The sequence below is a fragment of the Fusarium tjaetaba genome (assembly GCF_013396195.1).
Source record: "Fusarium tjaetaba strain NRRL 66243 chromosome Unknown NRRL66243_c0000153, whole genome shotgun sequence".
Lineage (NCBI taxonomy): Eukaryota > Fungi > Ascomycota > Sordariomycetes > Hypocreales > Nectriaceae > Fusarium > Fusarium tjaetaba.
This window is the reverse complement of record NW_023501349.1, coordinates 174739-193713: the sequence shown is the minus strand read 5'-3', so window position 1 is coordinate 193713 and position 18975 is coordinate 174739. Positions and strand designations below refer to the sequence as shown.

Here is an 18975-nt window from a genome sequence, read left to right as displayed (position 1 = left end):
ACCCTGGTCCTTTACTCTCTGTGTGCAAAAGCGTAGCACGTTATGTGACTGCGTGCCGCTTACGCCAAGAGTGGCGCGGTATGCAGGGGAACTCGAGGTGATTTTATTCTAGGCCAATTTTCAATGGATATCGGCGATCGTTTACCTAACCAATCATGAACCAAGTTGCGAGAAAGCAACTTGCGAGAGAAATATAGCGAGGATGATTGCAAGAACCATGGGATTACTTGGTATAAGACATCCGCGCTCGCCTGTTTCACTACTCATTTCTGACCTCATTATTATCTACGCCTATCATTCTTTCTAGGCAAGCAAATTTTGTCGAGTCTACGTTTACCTCTCCCCAGTCATGGTTTTGCCCCAGATACTGGCTGGGCTACTGTTCTCGACTGTCCTGCCTGCAGTAGCCCTTCCTTGGCCACCTCTAGCCCAAGATGCGCCAGAGATATTTGAGTATAACTCCACCATTTCTGCTCGAGCAAACCCCGGCGACTTCTTTCTACGGATATTACCCTTAGGAGCTTCTATCGTGGCCGGAGATTACTCTCAAGACGCCGGCAAAAACGGGTTCAGAAAATTTACCCGTGACAAGCTTGTCGAACAAGGATGGAAAGTGAACATGGTTGGTAACCGTAACTCGGGTAGTATGTCAGACAATGTGAGTTACTAGCAAGGGAAGTTCCAAAAAAGACACAAACAACTAACTTAGATGGCAGGATCACGAAGGCATCTCAGGTCAGGTTGTCCAAGACATTGCGAAGCGTGGACGAGAGTCTGCGGCAACATGGTTACCCAACGTGGTACTAGTCAACGCAGGAACAAATGATGCCAACGACCGCAAGTCTGACGTTGATGCCGGAAGAACGGGCCTTCAGATGAAGGAGCTCATAGAAGGGATCTTTGCAGAGGTCCCCCAAGCTGTCGTGGTTCTTTCTACTCTACTGCCAAAGGGTTCGAATGCAGACTACGTGGAAAAGATTAACAAACAGTACCGGACAGTCTATCGCCAGTTCGTTCCCTTAGGAGAGGATGGCAAGGAGGAGTCGAATCCGCAGTTTAAAGTCATCTTGGCTGAAATGCAGCCATGGTTGAGCATTGGAGATATCCACGACGGGACACATCCAACCATTTATGGTGAGAGAAAGATGGCAGCCGCCTGGGTCTGGTTAGTATATCATTTTACACTTCTTTCACCACTTAGACTGACGTGACAGGGCCATCGGTGTTGCCAACGACCGAGGTTGGATTAAAGAACCCAAGCAGAGCAGCCTCTTCAAGGATGGCGAGAGCTCTAGAACTTGCCGTAAGAAGTTTGGAAGCGGCGCGTCGGACCCCAGAAGCGGTCGGCAGATTCTCTTTGCCAGCGACCCAGCGATTCGCGACGACGGCACCTACCGGCACAAATCTCAGCTTCGAGATGACCGCAAGGGGTCCTTCACCAATACAATCGGCGGTGGGCCCGACAAGGACATGACCAAGACATCTGATATGTGGTTTGCCCAGCTCGTCAACCTGAAGGGCTCACCCAAGGGCGATGAGCGGGATGAGCTGATCCTTGCACCCTCAGACAAGTCGGATCGTAGATTCACTGTCTATGTAAACAATGGGAACGGAGAGTTCAATGACGGGTTCTCAATCGATCCGAAAATGAGCTGTTCCAACGCTCGTGAGTACATTAACTCTGGTCTATTTTAACATACTGACAGGTGATATCAGATATCAGATGGGGTGATGTTAACGGTGACGGTTTGGATGATTTCATTTGTATTCAGACCAACGGAGAGTTGTAAGCTTACAAAATGCACCATCTATTAGCAGTCATCGTGGAGCTAATGATGAACCTTAGATACGTCTCCATCAACAAGGGTGGAAGCCCGCCTACATTTCAGAACGTCGGCCTTGCAAGTCATTTCAAACCTTGGTATCGAAGCATCACAAGCTAATCCATTGGTGCAGTACAAGCAGCAGGAGATGGGCCTCGGCCGCGATCGGGTACGCCTGGGAGATATGGACGGTGACGGTCGCTTAGACTACTGTGTTATCTCGAATGCTGGCAATATTCAGTAAGTCATGTTATATGCTTTCATCTGATACCAAAGACGTATGATCTGACCGGTTTCAGTTGTTGGCGCAATGGAGGTATCGGAGACAAGGCCGCGTACTGGCAAGACATGGGTCAGGGATCACATATTTTTGCGTCCCAGAACACAGGAGATATGCGAGGCGTACAACTTGGTTAGTATTTCTTCCCTCAATACTATCAACTGAAGCTAACATGATAAAGTCGATATGAACGGGGAGTATGTTTGGATGCTACCTCTTAGTATATTAGCCTTGCAACACCTGCTAACAATAACGCAGCGGCCGCTATGACTGGACATGGATGAGCAAGGAGGGCCAAGTCAAGACGTAAGTAGACCACTGAGGGTATGTGATACGCACATGCTGACTCGAATGGACAGATTCATCAACCAACGGGGAGACGGCAAGGGTATGAAACCATTCTGGCGAGAGGCCGGAATAACGCATCCTGGCCGTGGCTTTAACATTGGTGAAGACCGCGAGTTCATCAAATGGGGCCGAATATTCAGCGGACGCCCTTCTTATGTCAACTGGCAGCGCGAGGGTTTGCTTTGCAATGGAGGTGTAACGTGTCGAATAACTTACCAGGTTTGGGAGAACCAGGGAGAGGGGGGTACTTCACAAAAAGGTTTGTCATTCCTGAAGCCGACATGTTGGCCCATGTTAACTGTCTACAAGGTGATGGTATCTTCTGGGGCGACACAACTGGTTCCGGCGTAGACGACTACGTTTGGATCTCCATGCACGGAGAAGTCAATGTGTTTGTGAACAAGAATACGCGGAGCAAACACGACTTTTACGAAACTAACGCTTGGGGAACACCATCTATGATCAAGACAGGGCTTCCGCGCCGGGCATTGCACTTGGCTGATTGGGACGGAGATGGTAAAGACGACATCATAGGCGTGACTGACCTCAAGACTGGTGCACTCAAGGTTTGGTACAGTCGCTACAACGACGGAAAGCATAACTGGGATGCACAGCTTATCCCCAATCCGCCTGGCAGGGAATGGTGCACTCAAGGCTTTGGACGACTACCTTTTGACAACGCCCACCACTTTGCCGATCTGACGGGCTCTGGCAGAACGGATTACATCTGCATGGCGCCAAGTGGCCAAGCCTGGGCCTGGCTCCGAGGTAAGGACGGTGTTGCAAAGCCTTCGGGGCAGATCAAGTACACGGAAGACCTAGACCGGGCCAACTTTCAGTTTGCAGATATCAACGGTGACGGCAAAGCCGACTTGATCCACAAAGACAAGTTCAGCGGCGACACCCAAGTCTGGTATTTTGACAGGGTTGTCTCTGAGGCTGAGCGACCTGGAAATTCGGGTAGCATCATCAAATGGGATCGGCCTGAGAAGTTGTTCCGTGGATCGGTCCGGGGACCAGATACTCACTACCCACGTCTGAACAACCAAGGTCGCGCTGATATGGTCTACGCCAAGGCCACCAATGCACAGGTAAGCTTTGGGGTTGATCCTGCTCTATATATCAATAAACTATACTTACTAACCTTACGCTACAGGCTCACATCTCGTTCAACGTATGCCCCGCAGGAGGAGATGATGATGAGAGAGATGCAGACCTCCCCACATACAGGCCCCCCGAGCTTTCTCCAGACCCTGAAGGTGACTGGTTCTGTGGCAAAGGTAACGGAGCCAAGTGGACTACCAGTCTCTGGCGCGAACATGGTGTCGGTACCTGGCTCAGGCAGAGAACCGATCTTTACAGCGCGGCTGAGAACAGCTGGCCCAACGATGACGCGAAAGGCGTCCCACGTATCATTGCCGAATACGATGTTTTCAATCGCGATCGTACCTTTAACTGGCATACATCCTGTCGAGCGTGAGTCGTGACTCTCTATCCTTCGTCTGACATATAAGCAAGATACTTACTAACACAAAAATAAAACTCAACAGAATCAGCGACTCTTGTGACTTTGTCAATCCTCTTGAGGAGGCAGATGATTGTTCGAAACACCAGGAAAGAGCCTTTGCCCTTTGGGCCATGGGAAACTTTGCCCTGTTCCAGCAAAAATGGTACAAGGCAGTCAAGGATGGGTAAGACCAAGTTCCTTCACTATACCCTTGACAATGTTTACTAATGACTTTAACTATGCTCCAGCGTGGACTCTGCATCCAAGTCATCAGGCGCTATTGCCGACAAATTCTTGCCTGTATCGGCCGAGGATGCGCTTGCGAACCCGGCTGCGTGGCTCACTATCGTGGCTGGAATGTTCACCACAATAGGTGGTATCGCCCCTGGAATGCTTGGAAACGGTGTCAACTTTGTCGCAGGCGTCTTGACCATCGGCGCTGGCGCTGCCTCGTTTGGCGCAGATTCCACTGAGCCGAGCCCGCAGTTCAAGTCATTTGCGAGCTTGGACAAGGCCCTTGGCGATATGGTTGAATGGACAAGAAAGGCCATGGCAGCGCAATTCAACCGCTACTTTGTTGAGACGCCGCCCAACAATGACAGGGCGCGTGGCTCAGAGCTGGCTCGCGCTATTGAATCCGGTATCTGGGCCAACCAGGATATTGCGCAGGCTGACTCGGAAACCATATGGGATAGCGGAAGGGTTCAGTCCATGATTGAGGCTGCTATGATCAGTGAGATGTGGAATACCGGAGAGGTCGCCATCTTCAAATGGTCCAGAGATCACGACTTGGCTAAATGGGGATTCAACCCATGCTTTGATGGTAACAAGCACGGCTTGGACAAGTACGTCGCCTGTATCAACGGCCACAACTATCTCATTGTAAGTTCCAAGGTTCCATGGCAGGCTTTATCAAAGTGAAATCTCTAACATCTTGTTACTAGGCCAAGCAGATCACCAAGGATGAGCAAGGCGATGCCAGAAACTGGCCAGATATCGGATCGGACGAGGAATCACTCAAGGAGTACAAGCTGGATCACGCTACTGTTATCAATGCTGCAGAGAGGACACAAAACCGAGCTGACCGCTTTATTCCCCGTGGAATTGACAACCTAGGAGAGCTCTTCACCGAGGCTTCTACACAGCCTGAAGGCGACCGCTCCAAGTACTTGACCTACTTCAACATTCCAGGTATGTATTGATCATGGCGATATCTCATGTCATGTCGCTGACTAAGTAATAGTGTGCAATCTGAACGACGTGAACAACTTCGAAAAGTACCAAGATCACCTGTCTGGGGAAGTTCAGTTTTGCACGAGTGAGAAGACTGCAGGAAACCTTGTGCCATTTTGTGTCGCCCATATGCTTGCCATCAACTGTAGGAAGCTCAGCTTACCAGGAGGGGAATGGCCTTATCAGAACGACATTGTCGCTTGAGTGGGATAACGTGCGATTTGTTCAGCTCAGGGAGGCTAGCAAAGGTCTTATCCGTCTTGTTTAGTTTCATGATGGGGGCAGGTAGAGGGATTGATTGGATATATAAAATAGCTCAGAAATACATGTTAAAATTCTAGCGATCTAGCATTGAGGGTCCTGGCTCAGATATGTCGCACTAGCTGGAAGCTACCAGCAAGCCATCTATACACCATATCGTCAAAGAAGATTTAGAATAGCTATTGAAGTCATCCACGTGGGGCGCAAGTCTGTTGTTAACATCATCTCCCCCTTGACGTCGAGATCTCCAGCAGCCATGGTACTCCATCGGGAATCTTGTAGCGCGGCCATTGAGAATATCAAGGAATAAGCTCAATTTGGGCTCTTCTGTTTTAAGATACTACCCTGGTAAAATTCTGGCAGACGTCCCCAACGGAACATGTCCATGATGCTGGTATATCTTGAAACCTCTGGGTTTGATGCTAACTGCCTCCTATTCTCCTCTAGCAACTTGTCAAATTAAGGTCATCAGGATATAACGCTTGACCTTGCAACTGATCACTGGCCCTCCCATTCCCCGTCTAAACATACTTGCGTGAGCCAAACCAGTAGACCAAGGGCGGTACGACAATCTCAGTGGTCGTAGCTCGTTGCAGCCATGGAAATCCCCAGCCAAGTACCCCAGCTGAGATAGCTCTCCCAGTACCGCCTAATGCCAAACCAGCCAATAGAATATTCAAAGCCAGCTGTCTTTCTTTGATATCGTACGACGTCCAGCATAGCGCAGCGCCGTAGGCAATGTATGTTCCGCCAAGGAAGCGGATCTGCGAATCCATGAGGGAAACGATTGATGGAGGGAGTTTTGCGCGTTCAGTTGGGGCGAGATATTCTGTCATACCACGAACGACGTGTGATGCGCCGTTGTAAATGATCCAGGCGGAGAAGCCTTTGAGGAGGAGGGGAGTGTATTGCGTGGGTATGAACTGAGACATTCTGCTGGAGATTCGGTGGAGATTGGAGAATATCTAGAAGTACGATGTGACTTTATGTACAAAAAGGGTCCAAAGGTCTACTTATAGTCCTACAATACAATTTTACTCTGGCTGAAACAACGCGCGTTTTTAATGTTGAGCCAATGCATGGTGTTGTCCGAAACGGCACAATATCTTGCCGTTGGCCTATCAGCGCTCATAGCAACGAGGAAAAGTCGCCGGACCGGCGTGATTCTCTTGTCAGCGTTGCTGACGCAGCGCTCGCTCCCTAAGAATAAGTACGAATAATACATTTGTCGTCACAAAAAGAAAGGGCTGAGAGCGGACATAAGAGGGTTATGTCCGGAGTTGTTCAATCTGTGGCGGAGATATGCACAACACAAAGGGGCAATCGCCCTGAAGGCATCGTGATGATTAGCAGCCACTCAATTCAAGATATGCTTCTACATTTTTAATCATATCCCGACCCTACTTAGTGCCTTTTGCCTCAATCCCACTACGCATTTCAGGCTATAAAGTGGACTGTGGATCTCATTCATATTCTCGACACGCTTCTCCATCCTCCAACAAAAGCGCAGCGCTCGACTACATGATGTAGCACGCACTTACGAAATCTATAAACCCTTTGCTCGCTTCTGCAGTTGCAAACAGAGTGCCTATTTATGAGGTCATTGTGACGAATAAAGACCCTTGTAAACGAGAGCTTCTTCCTCGTCTATTTTATGGAGCAGTGACGATGCCCTTGACGTTATGATATCATCTCAACATTCAACCTTCTTCATAAACCAAACCTCACAACTTCAACCTCTCGTCCTCATCTCCATCAAAGCACAAAACCTCATCACAATCAACAACTCTCCTCACACACCACCGAAGCCCAATCAAACTCTCACCCCTCTATACAATCATCTTCAAGATGGCAGACCTTCCTACCAAAGATGACATCAAGTCCCAAGCCGTCGACGGCCGTCCCATCACCCAAGCCGAAGCATCAGCCATCGCTTCCGAAGAATCCGCCCTCACAGGTAGCGGCCCCATCAAAGGCGGTGCTGCGGCCACTGCTCAGAGTCTACACGACAAGCAGATGAACTTCCTCGAGAAGGCGGGTGAAGTCGTACGAAAGGCGCCTACCGAGGTGACAAAGGAGGATGCTGCAGAGGTGCAGCGTGCAGAGGTAAGATACCGCGATGGTATGGGTGATGATCGTTGACTGACTGGTGTAGGCTCGAGCCAAGGGCGGTCCTCCTGGAAAGGGATCGACTGCTGCTGATGTGCAGTCTGTTGCGGACACGAATGCCCAAGCTTAGAACCAGGATTTGCTCTTCCAGATGGATGCAGGGATGAATCAGTGGTGTTGATTGCCTCAGAGGGGTTCTCAAGAAGGAACTCGCGGGAAAAGACATGATTAGACGTGTAGAATTGCTGGGAGACGCCAGAGGCCAGGGCGGGGCCCAAACAGAGTTATCATAATCAACACTCAACCTACATTAAGTTGATACAATTGACTTGTGTCTTTCTAGATATTTGTGCCGTGAAAACATGCACTGAAAACCTCGATTAAACCCGAAAAGCGGCTCAGCGAAAATACCACTTCGTGACTTTGACATGAGTCTACATTATTACTTTACATTACCGCTCATTCACCACTGAGCTTGGCCAAAATATACTTCTGACACGGAGTTCCAGGCATACATCTTCTGTCCACTATCGATATGCCCTATCGATTCATCCAAGGGAATTTTATCAAGGGTAAACTTACCAAACCCGGCTTTTTTCTTTTTCCTTCTTCGCCTAACCACTTCCCAGATCAGGCAACATGCCCGCGCAAGTGACTTTGGAGATTGGCCTACTGATTCTTCTGATGCAACGCTCTGTTGGTTGTTATGCTGTTGGCTGTGTTTTGTCCCACTTCCATATGCAACTAGGCAAATGAGGAAGCGCTTTGACAGTTCAGACAAGTAGCCGAGATCAGATCATGGGCAATTCAATGGTCAAGATTGAGCATAAAAGGTCGTTCACTCATAAGCTCGCCGCGAGTCTGAGTCTTATTGATCGCCATTCCTTCTCTTGGGAGATGTTTGAAGATATGCTGGTCGACCGTCGTCGGCGAACCGAACCCCGGATCACGAGTTCACGACCCCAGCATGACGACTTGCAGCGTGGGCCGTAACTAGGCTTCTTATGGACTACTACTGCATGAAGACTGGGCACGCAGTCCTGGCTCCTTTGGTTATCTGCGACGAGGTTGGCTCGGATGCCCGGATGATGGAATACATATTTCGATAGCATCCACTCCTCATTCCCCTCTCGAATGTGTCTACCTTGAAATTTTGAGTGTACAATCATAACTCAAGCCAAGCCCGGAGAGTAAGCGTTCCGACATCGGAAATCCTGCTTGCTCAAACTGGCAATGTCTTTCCTTGTGAAACTCGGTCTACTACTCTGTTTATTCGCGAGTTGGGCATCATGCTTCTCCAAGTTTTTACGCCCTCCGGAGCAGGACCCAGGTCAAGCAGTTGACCAGGACATGACCAAGAACAGCCACTATGAGGATGGCGAAATGATTCCGATCCTATGGGACACCAATATTAAAAAGGTTGACCTCTATATTTGGCAATTTATTGACGCTCAAAAGAACACAACCGCTCGCTTGGAGGGTAATTGCACCAAGTCCCTTCCGTTTATTATGTTGCTGATTGACCTGCCTAGACAATGGTACATCTCCTTCCAGTGACTGGAAGGCTCAGTATGATATTTCCAACGCAACCGAGAACAACGAGGATTGCATTTACTGGTTTACGTTAATGGACAGCAAATATGGCGGGACACTAGCAAAGTCTCAATACGTAAACGTCAGTGCGCCAAAAGCCGAGGAGACCACGACGGATTCGTCTGCGAGCAGAGAGACAGATTCTGCACCTGAGACTAGCTCTAAATCTGGATTGTCTCGCGGTGAAATTGCCGGTATAGCAGTCGGCGCTACAATTGGAGGTCTGCTGTTTCTTGGGGGCATTGGATTGTTGTTTTGGAGAAGACGGATGAGAAGGAAAAATGATGCGGTAGTGGCAGAGCTTCCTGGGAATTATGAGCAGGACCAGCCTCAGTCTGAGAGGCCGAAGAGTGAGCTACCTGCCGAGCCAGTGGTTTTTCCTGCAGAGCGGCCGAGGAGCCCTCCTAGAATTTATGAAGCACCATGATTAAAGAGACAAGAGGAAAGCTTAACATATAATATCAGTCAATACATTCTGACTAGCTATACTTTATATCAAATCGTCTCACAAGTTTCATCCTGGTTATTCTTTTCAACTTCCAAGTCACAGGTTCAAACACTTCAACCATTGAACATAAATCGTTTGTCATCTTGACCATCTTGAAAGCCATCATCTTACTTGAGATCCTTTCCAGTCACAGTAGACACATTCCAGTCAAGCAAAGCATCACTGCCCAACACCCCCTCAATAAGAGTCGTGCTCAGGTTCCACAAATTGTTTGCCAATTCCGGGTTTGAAGCCTGACTCGTTTCCTTGCCGTCTTGATCAGGATCAGAGAAGTAGTAACCATTCAGATCCTCCTCCTCGATCTTCGGCGAAGTCAGCGCCCAGAGTGCACTGTAAGATCCCTGCTCAACGTCACGACCGATGGCTAGCATTGCCCAGGATAGAAGTCTTCCTGTCAGGCCGGGGTAGGCATCTTTCCACTGCTGCTGCATCGCGGTATTGACCTAGCATTTTGTTAGTATCATTCTTCGATTGAGGCACGTGATGACTTACCGCTCCAGGATGGACAGAAAGGGCGTAGATCCTATCATTGTTCTCCTGGATGACCTTTCCAGCTAATCCATACTTTGCAAACAAGATCATGGCAAGTTTGGTCCTGTTGTACCTCGCCGTAGAGTCAAGGTTCGAATCGTTGATCTCATCCTTGCTTCTGAACTGGATGTTCGAAAGCTGCGCGAGACGATGCATCTCACTAGCCTCAAACACAACTCTCGGCGGCGGTGTATTCTCCATCTTTCCCGTCTTTCTCAAAAGCGGCCAAAGCTGATTACAAACATAAAAATGCCCCAGAAAATTAACCCCAAAATGTCTCTCAATCCCATCATGATCCAAGCCAAACTGATTCGTGTTTATCCCTGCCGAAAGAACCAAAAAGTCAAGTCTATCAAGAGACTCTCGCAGACCACCAAAGACTTCCCGGATTTGAGCGAGGTTTCCCATGTCGCACTCTTTCCAGTCAACTTTGGCGTCGGACTTTTCGTTTTGGATCGTGGAGATGGCTTCGTCGCCTTGTTCTTGTTTGCGGTTGATCATTATGACTTTGCAGCCTGCGTTGGCGAGGGCGCGGGACACTTCGTAGCCGATTCCGAGGGCGCCGCCTGTTACGATTGCGACGCGGCCTTCGAGATGCTCTGGTCTGATGACTTGGGGGCCGATGCCTGTTGTTTTTTGGAGGATTGATTGCATGGTGATGTTGACTGTTGGTGACGTAAGGTTTAGAGTAGTAGTTTAAAGTGATGTGGAATATAGATGTATAAATTGTTTGCAGTTGTGGATGTGAATCTCAATTCGAGATGAGGACATATCCTATATATTTACGCAACGTCGCCGTTGAAGCCATCCATGTATCACTGTGACGTGACGTTGAGCACAGGTTATTGGCAGGGGACAGATGCTATAAATGACATCATTATTTCTCCCTCATCGCATTTTATGTTACATTTTGCGCAAATCTATAACATCAAATTGACACAATTCTAACGAAATAATTATTCAATATTATTAAACCACTACTTGAAGTTAGAGTCCGATACAGTCTAGGGGAGGAAAGAAAACATAGAACCTTGATCTTAAATGACAAAAAACCTTAGGTAATATAGTCTAAGCTTAGGATAGCTTTTGATGAGTTTATTTTAGCACCTTATATTAAGGTTTGCTGTTTTCTTACCCCCCGAGGGACAGTACCTGGAAGCTTACGATTATAGTTACTTATCAGATAAGAACGACAACAATTTTGCAAACTCCCGATAATCGCGAAGATATGAACGCAATATGAGAAACAATGTTCCGTAGACATTAACCGGATAACTTCTAATCTATGTATTCAATCCAGCATTCAAGCATTCTACCTAAGCCCAAGCATTCCATTATCGTCGGCGAATTTTCGCGTTTAAAGTTCGCCTCACCTCGCCAGTCCAGGGTAAGCCTTCCTAACCGAAAGCATGTTTTCAGCTGAACACCACGAGGTAGCATCGTGAAAAATTGAGTTCACGAGTAGCGGAAATTGGCAGGAAATTAAACAAACATCCTCGGATGAATCTAACCACAATTCACCAACCTCGCCATTTCCTCACAAGGCAGCAGCTGTGCTCCACTGATCAACCGACCGAACATGTGCTAAAAAGTCTAAACTTCAGCTGCAAATGGTGATCTTCACTGATTCTGCAAATCTTTATACTATAAAGCCGTTCTATTTCCCAGCCTGTAGATCTTTACACGTGGTATGGCGGTTATTCACTGAGATCAAATGCTATGGCTGTGTCTTTTGAGTGGCATTGGGGGTGATTTGGGGGTAATGTCTGTCGGCCGACACAACGTTACAACCTTGATGAAAAAATCCTAAGGCTGAAGCGAAAACACCGACGGAGCCTCGGGCCGGGTTAAAGTGAAAGAATGCCAAGTCTCCGAGATGAATCAACTTCCACAACGGGGTTAGGCTGTTAGCTATCTAACCGTGATAATGAACTGAGTCACTGCCTTCAAAAACGGGTCATCGGTTCGAACTGTCAACTCTCAGGGTCCTCGGTGCCCTTTGCTCCATCGCCAGGTGTCAACTCAACTGTCACGAGCTTCCTCCCGTCTTCGAACGGATATTACAACGTCAGTGGCTGACTCTCCTAACCAAGCGCTCTCTTCTCCACGAAAATATCACAAAAGCCTCACAATTTAAAATTACCCATCAGCCAAAGCGCGTAAAACCGTGCATTATGCACTCGGGTACAATGGCTCCTCCGTCGGGGACCGGCAACTTCTGTATTCAATCTAGACCAGGGGTATTCTCACCAATCCTTGTAACAAATCGCGCGACAAAAGGGCCTTCTTGCCTTAGCGCTTATCCCTGACAGAATTATTGTTAAGAAAATAGTGAGAGATTAGGTGGAGAGGCTAACGGGTGTTTTTGGAGGGGGGATAAGCGATGATAGCCTGTTTTGAGATCTAGACCCAGATACTTGGGCGAAAGAGGAAATCACCGGACTTAAGCAGGGGGAACAGAAAAGTTGCTGTTGGTTGTGACAAATTGTGAGGAAGCGAGAAGAGAAGATTGGGGCAGTCGTTTCTGAGAAGAGTGACGATACCAAGTGAGAGAGTTGACGGAAGAGAGGTTCGTCGCCAATCCGTCAGCGTAAAATGTCATTCTGTCAATCGGAAACACTGATAGCTCTGAGGATCATATCGTCCAGGGTTCAACGCAAGGGTCAGCAGCCTTACAGCCAAAAAAACGAGACCACCATGTTCCTGCACTAGCACTACCTTAGCCAGGGGGCTTAGAACTAGCTCGACCCTCTACCCATCCACAACCGAGTCAACGTGCTTCATCCCAAATTGTACGCCGTCCACATGCCAGTCCATTCCACTAACGACGAACTACGCCTCTTTTCCCAATAATGGCGCCTCCATCGTTAAAAACATGACGCTTAGCCTCTCTCTGTCTCTCCCTTTTCCTCCTTCATCCCGCATCAGTCACTCTTTTTTTGCTCGACCAGATTTTGGTTCGAGGTTTTACTTACACGCCCACGATGGCTAATTCACTCTTTTCCTTTTTCCTTCTCACATTCCTTTCATTCTTTGTATCCGCGCAAGACGATGTCAACCCCGGCGACGTGAACCCCGTGCCCCCCGTCGGCGAGATCAAGACCGAGGACCCCATCTCCAGCCCTCTCACCGAAGGATGTCCCCAGCCGTGCGGCATCGCGGGCAACGACCCTGCCAACTGGACGCAGCTTCACAGCCTGGAGGAACTCGCGGGATGTACTGCACCTATGCTGTTTGCGCTCAATGTTGAGAACGATTACAGTGAGAGCGCGACGCTGTATACCTGCGTTACCGAGACTTCTACACAGACTAAGAGGGATGAGGGTACAAAGGTCCAGGCTAGAGCGGCGGAGAGCTCTGTTTCGCTGGCTAGTAATTGCGGTGCTGAGAAGGCTACTGTGAAGACTAGCTCGGCTTATGGAAGGGCTGTGCTGAAGTCGGGGAATAATGTCGCTGCTGCTGCTGGTCTTTTGGCGGAGTATCTTGATAACGGTGCTACGTGCGGCAACACCATTCTCTTCGCCAAGTCAGGTTCTTCCATCGCTGGTATTTACGTCGGCGGTGAAGTCCAAAAGGACAGCGCTGCTAATATTCTTCGTCAATCTGCTCCTCGTCTTCAGAAGGGTGTTCAGGCTTTCCAGGTCTGCAATGCTAATGACAAGACCACTGCGACCATCGGTCTTTACGCAGCTGATAACGTCAACGGTCTTGAGGCTGTTCAAAACGCTGTGAGGACTTGGTCCCACGGTCAGTGCGTCAGCATCGCTCAAGCTTCCAAGGAGTCTATCAACCTTGGTGTTTTGACCACCACCACCGTCAAGGCCCGCGATGTTGAGCTCCGCTCTCGTTTCGCAGGCGTTGAGTCCCTTCTCGCCCCTCGAGCTGACTGCAAAGCTATCCAAGTCGTCTCCGGCGATTCTTGCGCTTCGCTCGCCAAGAAGTGCAAGGTTACTACCGCCAACTTCAACAAGTACAACCCCGCCAAGAACTTTTGCTCTACACTTGCTCCTAAGCAGTGGGTTTGCTGCTCTGCTGGTACTCTTCCCGACAAGACGCCTCAGCCTAGCAAGGATGGTACATGTTTTATTTACAAGATCAAGTCTGGCGATGGATGCTACTCTCTCGGTCAGAACTTTGGTATCACTCAGAAGTTCATTGAGGATGTTAACAAGAACACCTGGGGTTTCGCGGGCTGCAACCGTCTTCAGCTCGGTCAGCCTATCTGTCTCAGCAAGGGAAAGAACCCTATGCCTCTAGCCATCGCCGGCGCTGTCTGCGGTCCTCAAAAGCCTGGATCCAGCAAGCCTTCTAGTGCCAAGACAGGCTGGGATCTCGCCAATATGAACCCCTGCCCCCTAAACGCCTGCTGCTCCGGCTATGGTTTCTGCGGCATCACTTCCGAGTTCTGCACCAACACTACCGCCAAGGGTGGTGCCCCCGGTACAAGCCAGCCCAACACTCCCGGCTGCATCGGAAACTGCGGTACCAAGATCGTCGGCAACACCAAGAAGCCCGCCAAGTTCCTCAACGTGGGTTACTTCCAGGGCTACAACCTCGGCAGACCCTGCTTGAACATGGACGTCACCGACCTCTCCAAGGTCACCACTCCCTACACTCACATCCACTTTGCCTTTGCCGGTCTCAAGTCCGATTTCTCCGTCCTTCTCCAACCTGATGTTCGCGCGCAGTTCCTCAAGTTTAAGGAAGTCAAGGGTAGCTTCAAGAAGATCATCTCCTTCGGCGGCTGGGCTGGTTCAACTGATGCGTCGACATACCAGCTCTACCGTGATGCTATCAAGCCTGCGAACCGTGACAAGTTTGCGTACAACATCATGACTGTTTTGAACAACCATAAGCTTGATGGTGTTGATTTCGATTGGGAGTATCCTGGTTCCGCTGGCTCTGATGGCTCTTCTACCGATACTGCCAACTACGTTGCGTTCCTTCAGGTTATGAGGAACAAGATTGGAAAGAGCGGCAAGACTATCTCTGTTGCTCTTCCTGCTGCGTATTGGTATCTTAAGCCTTTCCCTGTTACCAAGATTGCGCCTCTTGTTGATTACATGGTCTACATGACCTACGATCTCCACGGTCAATGGGGTATATCCTTTTCCCTCTCCCATATATGATTCATACTAATGTCTTATAGATTACGGCAACAAGTTCATCAGCTCCGGCTGCCCCAACGGCAACTGTCTCCGCTCCCACGTCAACAAGACCGAGACCCTCGACTCCCTCGCAATGATCACCAAAGCCGGCGTCGACCCCGCCAAGATCGTCATCGGCATCTCCAGCTACGGCCGCAGCTTCCGCATGAAGGACCCCAAGTGCACCGGCCCAACGTGCCAGTTCACCGGCTCCTTCAGCGTCTCCGAGGCCGAGCCCGGCGTCTGCACCGGCGAGGCCGGATATCTCTCCGACGCGGAGATTCGGCTAATTGCCTACGACGCCAAGCAGGGCAAGAAGGGCGTCACGGCCAAGACGTGGTATGACAAGGACTCGGACTCGGATATCATGACGTTTGGGACAAAGGGTAAGGGTATGACTGATTGGGTTGCTTATATGGGACCTACGACGAAGCAGAAGCGTACGGACTGGGCCAAGAGCTTGAACTTCGGTGGTGTTGTTGATTGGGCTATTGATCTGGAGACTTGGTTCTCTCCCAAGCCTTAGATAATTATCTTCTAATGTTTCTGCTGCCGCAGATTATATATACTAATAGCTCATGAGTATAATGAACTAAGACTGTGGTGCCTTGGCGTCTTCTTCGTATTGTTTCCATCGATATTCCCTCTCAATTCCTTTTCGTCGTTGTGCCGTATCACAGAGCTTTTCATTTCCGCATTCACATTCTGCGCCCTCACGAAGCCAACGATATGTAAGACTCCATCGAATTTGTCGTAATCGCACTGTTCCATCAGGTAGGGTATCTGTCTTGCGAGATTTAATGCCATGAGTCCAGTGTAATCGTGAATCACCGCTCATCTGCATCATACTCCTCGGTAACAAGTCAACCTCAATCTTCTCGCCTGTTTCTTTGTTTGCGAATTGCATGAAAAGTGGTGAACCCAGAGATAGTGAGTAGAGCTGATCGAAGGGGCCGTGGGTGTCAACATGAGGCGGTATTCCTGTTCCTGGGGCGTATTGCTGAAGACAGACTTGATCCGGTGGACGGCCTTCAGTAGTTGGCAGTAAAGGTACTAGCCATTCTGGAAACGGCTTGAAGGGTGTTTCTTCATCGATGCCGAATGTTTTGTAGCTGAATGTGTATCCGTAGTGAAGTGAGAGTCGTCCCCCTCGGTTTGGCCACTCTAGGTCATTCTCGAAAATGTGAATGAGTTTTTGTTCATGTTCTGGTGTGATGAAGTCTTGTTGCATGAAGATTCCCGAAGGCTTGATTGGTAATTCCTCCATTTTGAGTGCTATAACTTGCTGCAGTTCATATTCGACTTGTGATGAGTGAGATAATTCAAGGTCTGGTTCTCGTACGAGATGAGTCCACGCGACATTCTGAGTTTTCATATCACGTGATGCCTTCACCCATATTCTCCTTATAGAAGAGCAAAAATACGCAAGTCATCATAAGCGTATTTCTACATATTCTCAAAATTCTGGATATATCTTACTTGAGTATCTCATGAACCCTCCATGCTCTTGCTCTCATTAAATCGTCGCACTGACTCCCGGGCCTTGATAATCAGCTCCCCGCAAATGTTGAACGACTTCTCGGTTGACCACGTTGGATCTTCTTGGATCCGATCACTGACTTCACCATGTGCAATATGAAGTCTCTGCTGATCTTTCTCAGTTGAGTCATGAAGATCATGCTCTGAAAGTGTTAGGTTGTTCGCAGCCAGTATCATCATGGCCGCTTGAGTCGCGTGAGTACAGCTCCTAGATCTTGTTAGTTATAGAACGGTACAATTAATGGTATAGCTCGGCTTACCAACGAAATGCGTTGTCGCGACTATACACCTTATTTCCTATGTCCAAGCACCTCCGTGCAGCTGTGACCAATCCTGACCAATTCGATGGCAACAACGGGGTATCTGGATACGCTGTTTTGCGAGCTTCGCCGAAGCTTAATAACCGGTCCACCCACTCTATGTTTCGTAGAGTCGCCTGTCGAATACAGAACATACAGTGATAATACGTCACATGTAGTTGTCTGACGAACCTCATCTGTTCGTGGCTGAAACCTGGGATTGTATCTCCCCTGAATGGCTCAGGGATCGACTCAACCCATTTCTCCAGCATGTCGTCTAGACGATCCGCAACGGTTTCTCGCTGATCGAAAGAGAGTTGAGAAGCGCGAACTGAATACACCAAGTCGAAGATCTTGCCTTGAATAGTCGCCAATCGAGCGCGAAACTTGAAGATCTCAAAACGCAAGGAACTGTCTTCGCTGCATAGAATACCTCCGTCTTTGTCAGAGAGATCCGTGACTGAAGGATCAATATCATGCTCTTGCATAAGGTATGGCTCTCCTGTGAGCAATGATAGGTCTCGGTCGATGATGTACGCTATCCAGACAGATTTGACGGTCTCCCCGAACATTTTATGGAATTCCAATTTGTAGACCATCTTGACAGCCATGGCGTGCATAAACCCGGCCCGTTCGAGATGCGACGTGGTCATGTAATAAAGGGCTATCCCCAGAACGATCTTGAGTCCTGTTTCACTTGACAAATCAAAGTGGCTATTCACGTATTTACCGGCCTATGTGATCAATTTCCAGTCATCTCCTTGGAAGTCATTCCTGGGATCGTTTCTCAGAGGTAATGCCAGCATGACATAGATGGCACACCCCTCGTCATCCATAGAACCATGCTCTCTGCAATAGTTGTGAAAATCCTCATAGTTAAGTTCTGTGAATAGTGGCGTGGCTTGGTTGAAGGCTTCGAAGTAGTCATTGATTATGGTTTCCTGGTGCCACTGGGTATACCGCGACGGTAGACCGGAAACTGACGGTGGAGCGTCCCTCCAGTAGTCATTATCGAACAATCTGGCCAGTCTGGGCAATTCTAGGAGCTCATGATCTTGCTCATCATTCGGATCTTCGTCTTGTACGTCGGAAGTGTCATTATACCCCTCCCTTGGATGTATTTGAGTGATTGTGTTGAAATTGAATGGTTGATCTTCGGTGCCGACCATGTCAACACCATCCTCTTCACTGCGGCGCTTCTTCCCTTCATCCTCGAAGTCTTTCAACTCATTCCTCAATTCTTCAAGTGAAAGAATTCGGTCGGAGGTACCCTCAGCTGTCTCGACGCGCCCATCGAAATGTGAAGACTCAGTCTCATTTGCGCCTCTGCTCGCACTGGTAAGCATATCTTCGCCACCAAACTCATGTGTTTAAACGTACGGTTCAGGTGCATCCTCGACTCGAAGAACATACATATTATATTGGCACTCGATACCGTTCGACTTGCAGCTAGAGCATGTTGGGTTTTTTGCATCGCAGTGAGACTTTCTATCATGGCACGGTTCGCATGTCTCGAGAAGTCAGCACAGGTGCATGCAATACTGTGGACCGTACTAACCTTTCGTCTAATAACCCTGAAACGTTGTCGTTCCGTTTCGGGATCAAGGTTGGATGAGGAAGACATGGTAGATTTGCTGGAAGGAGACAGTGATGAATGCTTTGCCATTAACAGACGGGAGAACAAGATCGAGGAGATAAGGTCTGTTGCCCCTCGCGTCATGTCCCGCGCGTTGGTGAGGTACTAGCCCCAAAGCGGTCAAGGCGCACGCGTAGAGAGCTAACTAAGACTAAAATCTA

General features: G+C 48.8%; 8 protein-coding genes across 8 annotated transcripts; 4 read left to right on the top strand and 4 right to left on the bottom strand.

Annotated features, from left to right (window-relative positions):
* Positions 1-349: 349 nt before the first annotated feature.
* On the top strand, positions 350-5395 carry FTJAE_7556 (acetylxylan esterase; the record flags this gene model as incomplete). The annotated part of the gene is made up of 16 exons (XM_037354284.1): positions 350-658; positions 717-1165; positions 1215-1666; positions 1717-1786; positions 1847-1892; positions 1957-2063; positions 2123-2235; positions 2285-2300; positions 2362-2409; positions 2463-2710; positions 2761-3542; positions 3608-3927; positions 4002-4142; positions 4207-4840; positions 4903-5149; positions 5202-5395. The coding sequence occupies 16 exons, from the start codon at positions 350-352 to the stop codon at positions 5393-5395; spliced, it is 4176 nt and encodes a 1391-aa protein (XP_037205432.1).
* A 578-nt stretch (positions 5396-5973) lies between these two features.
* On the bottom strand, positions 5974-6384 carry FTJAE_7555 (uncharacterized protein; the record flags this gene model as incomplete). Its single annotated transcript, XM_037354283.1, has 1 exon — positions 5974-6384. One exon carries the CDS (start codon positions 6382-6384, stop codon positions 5974-5976), a length of 411 nt encoding a protein of 136 aa, XP_037205431.1.
* A 916-nt stretch (positions 6385-7300) lies between these two features.
* FTJAE_7554 (seed maturation pm25) lies at positions 7301-7691 on the top strand (the record flags this gene model as incomplete). The annotated part of the gene is made up of 2 exons (XM_037354282.1): positions 7301-7558; positions 7608-7691. The coding sequence occupies 2 exons, from the start codon at positions 7301-7303 to the stop codon at positions 7689-7691; spliced, it is 342 nt and encodes a 113-aa protein (XP_037205430.1).
* Positions 7692-8794: 1103 nt separating this feature from the next.
* Positions 8795-9581, top strand: FTJAE_7553 (uncharacterized protein; the record flags this gene model as incomplete). The annotated part of the gene is made up of 2 exons (XM_037354281.1): positions 8795-9041; positions 9094-9581. 2 exons carry the CDS (start codon positions 8795-8797, stop codon positions 9579-9581), a joined length of 735 nt encoding a protein of 244 aa, XP_037205429.1.
* A 188-nt stretch (positions 9582-9769) lies between these two features.
* Positions 9770-10847, bottom strand: FTJAE_7552 (short-chain dehydrogenase; the record flags this gene model as incomplete). The annotated part of the gene is made up of 3 exons (XM_037354280.1): positions 9770-10105; positions 10155-10424; positions 10530-10847. The coding sequence occupies 3 exons, from the start codon at positions 10845-10847 to the stop codon at positions 9770-9772; spliced, it is 924 nt and encodes a 307-aa protein (XP_037205428.1).
* A 2330-nt stretch (positions 10848-13177) lies between these two features.
* FTJAE_7551 (killer toxin subunits alpha beta) lies at positions 13178-15866 on the top strand (the record flags this gene model as incomplete). Its single annotated transcript, XM_037354279.1, has 2 exons — positions 13178-15293; positions 15343-15866. 2 exons carry the CDS (start codon positions 13178-13180, stop codon positions 15864-15866), a joined length of 2640 nt encoding a protein of 879 aa, XP_037205427.1.
* Positions 15867-15932: 66 nt separating this feature from the next.
* On the bottom strand, positions 15933-16607 carry FTJAE_7550 (Alkylated DNA repair alkB like 8; the record flags this gene model as incomplete). The annotated part of the gene is made up of 1 exon (XM_037354278.1): positions 15933-16607. The coding sequence occupies one exon, from the start codon at positions 16605-16607 to the stop codon at positions 15933-15935; it is 675 nt and encodes a 224-aa protein (XP_037205426.1).
* A 221-nt stretch (positions 16608-16828) lies between these two features.
* Positions 16829-18802, bottom strand: FTJAE_7549 (uncharacterized protein; the record flags this gene model as incomplete). Its single annotated transcript, XM_037354276.1, has 6 exons — positions 16829-17087; positions 17140-17160; positions 17371-17892; positions 18001-18504; positions 18559-18620; positions 18737-18802. 6 exons carry the CDS (start codon positions 18800-18802, stop codon positions 16829-16831), a joined length of 1434 nt encoding a protein of 477 aa, XP_037205425.1.
* Between the last annotated feature and the right edge of the window lie 173 nt (positions 18803-18975).